This window comes from Castanea sativa, chromosome 1, assembly GCF_040712315.1.
Source record: "Castanea sativa cultivar Marrone di Chiusa Pesio chromosome 1, ASM4071231v1".
NCBI classification, from domain to species: domain Eukaryota; kingdom Viridiplantae; phylum Streptophyta; class Magnoliopsida; order Fagales; family Fagaceae; genus Castanea; species Castanea sativa.
The window spans coordinates 60,098,254-60,105,000 of NC_134013.1; the positions used below are offsets into that span (position 1 = coordinate 60,098,254).

The following is a 6,747-nucleotide window of genomic DNA, read 5'->3' on the forward strand; positions in this document are numbered from 1 at the left end:
AAACAATAGGAGATAACAAAGCTAGAGGAACCAACTCCACCTAATTGTAAACCTGTGGCTGTTTTCATAATTAATTCATGTCCATCTTTCTCTCCTTTTCTAGTGTTTTGCAGCTTTTGCTGAGGAGACGACAACTTATCTTTTCATTTGAGGCTGCATTGGAAGGCTCTTTTACTGTACTCTCTCTATATATATATTCTTACCCTGCATCATTTTGTTGGATCTTGTGCACTGTTGACACTTGACACTCCTTTTCAAATCTTTCATATTTGTCTTAACGCAGCAAAAATTGTCTCCCTTCTTTCTTTTTCCCTTCTCAGCAGTTTTTAAAGGCTCTTTTAGTTTTCGGATTGATCTTCCATATTTGAGTAGTTTTGGGTCTTAAGTTCGCCTCCTTTACAAGGTCACTGCTTAGACTATCTTTGATTAGGTTAATACTTTTGAGAGTTTATTTGCTTACTTTTTTTTGAATGGTACTTTTATTAGCTTTATTTTCTTATATATAACTTTTTAAAATATCACTTTCTTAATTTTTAAGTACAATACTACTTTCATCCATTTATAACAAATCAACAAAAGGTTAAACCAAACCCAAATTGCAATATTAATTACCTCTCAAAATTATTTATAACAACATCAAGTAAATTATATATCATATCCATTGAATTTGTTCTTTTTTCCTTTTTGGAAAGTGCATGGTCTATGCCTCACCATTCTTCCTTGGGACTGATGAATCAAGTTAAAGGAAAATATGAGGTGACCTCTAAATAAAAATTGAAAAAAAAAAAAAAAATCTATACATGCCTTTTCTTTTCTCTATTTAAAAAAGGAAATAAATTTTTTTCCATCTTCTTGTCAATTTTCTCTCTTTCTCTCCTTTTAAAAAAAATTCCTTAATCTCAAGAATCTTATAACTTAATAGTATTGTATGTTTTCCTTCCTTAGGACAGCAATAATTCAAATTTCCCCATCCTCTTGTTGTAATTATCATCAAAATATAATAATAAAAAATCTCTTAACAATCAGTCACAATCAAACCACATTGTTTTTTTGTTGATTATCTCTTAACTTATTCTTATGGGTCAACTTTAAGGAAAATAAATTAATTTTTTTTAAATTATAAATCTTGCTTTATAGTACAACTGATGCAAAAAAAGTTCTATTGTTCATTTGATTTTAGGTGAAGTATATGTAGAAACTATTAGGTGATTTTTGGTTAAGTGAAGCTACTATAATAGTGGATTTGATAACTTTAACTCTATTTTTTCTGTACTTAATTTGTTTTATTGTAATCATATTTAAAATTTTATATTGTACGAATTTTTTAAATACAATTTATTATGAGAAAATATTAATTGGGATATGAAAATTTAAAAGAAAAGAGAATAATAGAAAAATGATTGGCTGTCAACAATTTCTTCACAAATTTTCAATAGCAATAAACAAAAAATAATAAAACATTTAGGTGAAAATCACACTAATGAATAAGAAATTTATCAAAAGGAGTTGCGAGATAATAAAACAATGTAATAGAGAGATAGTAATGAAAATAATCATAATGATTTACAAATGTATAATATATAAATCAAATATTCTTGATATACACATATATATTTTTTAAACGAGAATGTTAGTGATGCATCTAATAAATATCTTCAAGGAAAATGAAGCACTTGAAATTGTTGCTTTGACGAATCCTCCTAGCTAGAAAATTTTTAGAAAAATTTCTACTCCTACAATGTTTTTGCCTCCCAAACTAGGGTTTTAAAATTAAAGTGCTGCTATTTTCATTGAGAGAGAGAGAGAGAGCTTGTCTATGAGATTGCAAACATGAAACTGAGACCTCAAAAACATGTAGCAAAATTTTGAAAGACATGATATTATATATTATTTACCAATGAGTTGAAGGTGCATAGAGTCCTGTTTCTTTCACTTAAATCTTGATTAATTTAGGGCAATGTGTTTTTAACATAAAGTGTACAATTTCAGATTCAACATCATATTTTCTAGTTTCATGCACACATAACCTCGTATGTGGTCAATGAATTAAAAATACAAACGGTGGCCACTTCACTACGGTGTCTCACCAATATCAAACTCTTCCTTCATACGGCAGCAAATACATTGAGTTCTTTGTTTACTATTGAAATTGAATTCAATTGCATATTTGAATACTAATTACCACCATGAGGCAAAACTAGGTAGGAAATCAAACATGAATTCATAATAAGAAATATATCCACACTAGATAAGTAAAATGTCTTTTAAGTAATGCACCTTGCCTTCCTTACTGTTTAAGAAGATCTGAGGACTGCTTGTTTCCTTATTGTTTCTGTATCATTTTGAAGGAAACTCTTGGTCATTATTTGGCTGACATCCACTGCTGGTTGGAGAATGAAGAGGCTTAGGAGGAGTCACATTGAAATTGAACGATCTTATTGTTTGGCTTGTAGGGTATACAGGTGGTGTAAGAGAATTTGGCAAATGGGTATGTGAACTTGAGCTCAACATTTGAAAATGGTTCACTTGTCTCATATCAGTCTCCCCTGAAGCCATGGCATGGGAAGGAAAGAAAGGTTGTGTTGTTCCTGGAGGACATACCAAAATTTGAGGCCCACCAGTTGATAAAGACAACGTAGAAGGCAATGACATGACACTATAGTTGGGCTGATCTTCTGTTTGGGATGTGAATCCATGGCTTCCAAAATGTGTTGGTGGAAAATTTGAAGGATCCCATTGATAATTATATGGTATGGCTGTAGTATTCAACAAACCTGCAGGTAAGGAAGGGTGACTAGCTCTTGGCAAGAAATTATTAGATGAAACTTGTTCACCATGACTTTCATTACCTTCAACTTCATTCCTTTTTGTCCAATTTTCTTTTGGATTTGCTCCCCTTGCAGCTTCTTTAGATTTAGCCCTCCAAAAAGCGTCTGAACTCCAAAGGTTTGATTTGGATAATGCACTTGAACCTTCCCATTCAAAATTGCTATTCATCTTAAACCCCTCATTACAATGAGAAACACCAACTTCAATGTTAGAAGGATCTAGGCTGAAGTTCCCAGGGGGTATTGGCAGTGGTGGAAGCTCATTGATCTCATGCTTAGCTGCATTGAGTAACCAATCAACAACTTTGCTTGGCTGATTGAGCCCAAGCCTATCTTGAAGATCATACAATTGAATTGCAGTGGGTACCGAAAGCCTCACTCGCCTGTCTCTCAATCCTCTTATGGTGCAAACTTTGCTATGCCTGTCTTTTCCTCCAAAAGCACGCGACACCCGGACTATCCTTGGATCCTTCAGTCTCAACCATGGTGTTGAACTAGACGAAGCCTTAGTGATTTTGTCATCAATTGAATTGGCTTCCTGATTATCTGAAAAATCTGCTTCCTTTGACCTTGATATCATCTTATGTCTCTCATCATTGATTAACCAGGATATACTTAGATTTCCTTACTATTCCCCTAGAAGATGCCTTCTGCCACATAAAGTTTCATGTGGTTTTTTGTGACCATCTGCGTTCAGATCCATGAAGAAGAATTGTTAGATGCAAGAGGATTCAGTAGAAGAAAATGTTTTCCAACATGAATGCTATATATATTCCTTCTAATGAAAAAAGTGGTAGACAAGGTAGATCCCCTCCTCCAAATTCTTCCAAAAAAAAAGCACAAAACCATTTTTTTTTTTTTTTAAATTGCTACAAGCATGATGGATATGTACTGAATTGCATGTGGGGTAACTCTAAAAGTTATATATTTGACAAAAATTTCAATCACAAATGAGATTCATGAGACTGTTATAGCTTCCAGTGAAGTCAAAATAAAAACAACACAGCTACCTAATCCTTAATTACGTATACAAAAAAAAAAAAAAAAACTCCATGTTAAACAAGAACTTGAAGAAGTGAGAACTAAACATACATCACAAAAGTATAAAATATCATGCTCTAGTCAATTGTAAAGGTTCAAAAGAACCCTAGGTTATATAGTTCTTGTACCAAGTGAATACTTACATGTATGAACTCTAGCTAGCTAGCTAGTTCAAATTTTCTGCTTCTTGAGTGTGGCTTTTCAATCTGACAATGAACTAAGAGCAAGCAAAGTAGAAGAGGTACCAAAGTTAGAATTTTGCTATAATTGAAGAGATAGAAGAAAGAACAAACGTGTAGAAGAAGTTCAGCCGCGGATGAGAAAAATAAAAAAGAAGATGCCGGAATTCAACCGACCATGCTCCATGAAAAGATAAAGCAAAGGCACACACACAGCCACGTGGCACATCTCACCATCGGTTAAATAAATGTTCTAAGTTTCATTTCATATATCTTATCATTTTTTTCCCTTTGTCATGCATAGGTATAAGCATTTAATCATTGTTTCAGTGAATTACAAAATTAGGGCTAATCCTGTACGGGCCAACGTCACAACAAGACATTTTTGTTACAAAATGATATGTATTAATATCATTTGCATCTATAAAGTCACACAAACATAGTTATTTATTTATTTTTTTTTATTTTTTAAACTTGGGGACCAGGCTGCACGTTTTAAAAAGTGGTGTGTGATGCTTTATCGACGACTACAAAAGGTTGTGTCTGAATCTCTATCACGTGGGTTGATGAATGCACGCTTAGTACACCAAGGAAGAGTTGATTTGAAGAAAACTTTTGCAGCCGAAGTTTGCATCTCCACTCTTTAAATTCTGTGGCCCAATTCTCTTATTGTAGCATAATTAACATATGTGACATTGAATTTATGTTTCTTGGTATTCTTATTGACTTTTTTTGTTTATAAGAAGTAGTATAAGTTGCTTAATAATTAATCACTTTCTAATGAACTATTAATTAATATGTTTTTCTTTTTAAAAATACTAAGTATTTTAACACACACATGAGAAAAGGAAGAGAAGCTTTTAACATGTTTACAATATAGAAAAAGGAGTGAAATTAGAGAGTCGATGATTTTATGGTTATGATTATATATTACAAATTTAAAGATGTATTATTCAATATCATGTCATTAAAAAATTTAAATAACATGATATTTTGTACACAGTTAGATTCAAAAAAATAAAATCAAATGAATTTTTTTTTCTAAACTGGTTTAAAGAAATCTCCTCTAAACCAGTTCTAAAAAAAAGTGGTAATTAATAAAACCATTAAAGTTGATTAATTAAATAAGTTACATGACTCATTCAAAAGTAAATGTGAAATGGTTTTATCAATTATTATGTAGTGAATTGAAGGACTTTTCTTTAAAACTTGTTTAGAGGTAATTTTTTTGCAATATTAGCAATCTCCATTTCATTTCACTTGAAATTGAGAGGATTCAATTCCCTAAAATCAAGTTTTTTATGGCATTTGATATCATGCCTTGTAGGCCTATTTTTAAAGTAGTCGTGAATCAAATTGTGGTGCTCTCAACAATCCCCCCTCACAAAGAGGCTCCCATGATTCGAACTTATGACCTTGACTCTAATATCACTTGTTGGATTATGATCTGTGTCATTCCACCTCAAAACTAATTGGTAATGAGAAAAATATATTCAAAACTTTTATGACATTCGACTTCACATCTTACAGATTTATTTTTAGAGTGATTGTAAGGAGTTAAATTATAGTTCTCCCATTAATGCTGCAAAATTAAGCTAGAAAGGAGAAAAGAAATGTTAAGGAAAAGTAAGAGTGGATAATGTATAGTAAGATTTCACATGGGAGAAGATATTAAAGACAAGAAAGTAATTATCTTTGACAAGTCTATTCATGGCCTACAAAAGTTGTGGTCTATACGGTAAGTGCATTGCCATCTTGATGTGTATGACAGCTACTTGGAACAATAAGAAGCTACCTATAGGTGAGGGACCAATATAATTTCTTTTAAAAGACCCCACTGATCGAATAGATAGAGGACCACACAACTTTTGCTGCAGAGAGATATGCATGGAGCAAGTTGAAGTTCAGAACCTAATAACTAATAACTTAGTACTCACAAATGGATTAGTCAATAGAAGTCATTAAAACTATTTGAGAGATGCAGAGACGTACACCAGTTTCTTTCTTATCTTTGGGAATTTGGAAATGTGCATAATTCATTCTCACCTGTAAAAATGATTAGGTTTTCACGCTTTGGGCGGTGGATATCAACTTCAAAACCCTAGCATTTGTCTGAGGACACCTTGGCTTCTGAGTCAAGTGCAGATATTCATCCTATCAACAAAAAAATAGTGCAGATATTCATCACAAGTAGTTTCCTTCCTTATTTACTATTGGTGTTAGTAATTAGTGCATTCTACTAAACAAGAAAAACCCTATGTTTAAATTACATAGAGAATGATTTCTAATCTAGCCCCTATATGAGCTTTACCTAGTACATTTGTCCTGCAATGGCAAAAAATATAAAGAGAGACAGTTTCCCTAGCATTTTATACACAGACATAAACAATTAATTACTCCATCTCTGTAATGACTTCATAATTTTTTTTTGTTATAAAAAAGTAACTTTTGAATTCCTCCCGCATTTTACACACACAGACACACAAAATGGCTTTCAAAGAAGACAGAGCAAGATGGAAAACCCGAAAACATATTATTTTCTATATCTTCTTTAAGGAAGGTAAGGAGTAAGCTTTTATGGAACCATGTGAAGTTGCACCAATCTATCAGATACAGATCTATATACAACATACAGAAGCAAGAATTCTGAAACCCAAAACCTTAATTTCCTCTAAAGCCAAAAAAAGAAGAAAAAAACC

At 32.3% G+C, this 6,747-nt stretch overlaps 1 protein-coding gene across 2 annotated transcripts; it reads right to left on the bottom strand.

Moving 5' to 3' along the window:
* Positions 1–1,923: 1,923 nt before the first annotated feature.
* On the bottom strand, positions 1,924–6,336 carry LOC142625072 (uncharacterized). Of its 2 annotated transcripts, XM_075798787.1 has the most exons (3): positions 6,095–6,336; positions 4,013–4,086; positions 1,924–3,515 (listed from the first exon to the last, which is right to left on the bottom strand). In XM_075798787.1, exon 3 carries the CDS (start codon positions 3,406–3,408, stop codon positions 2,338–2,340), a length of 1,071 nt encoding a protein of 356 aa, XP_075654902.1. In that variant the 5' UTR covers positions 3,409–3,515; positions 4,013–4,086; positions 6,095–6,336; the 3' UTR covers positions 1,924–2,337. The 2 variants fall into 2 exon arrangements, with proteins under 2 accessions (XP_075654902.1, XP_075654899.1); XM_075798784.1 differs by lacking the exon at positions 6,095–6,336 and having other exon boundaries at positions 4,013–4,255.
* Positions 6,337–6,747: the final 411 nt, after the last annotated feature.

Excerpts from the sequence above, each read along its gene's own strand:
- LOC142625072 (XM_075798787.1), bottom strand. The coding sequence starts at position 3,408 with ATGATATCAAGGTCAAAGGAAGCAGATTTTTCAGATAATCAGGAAGCC.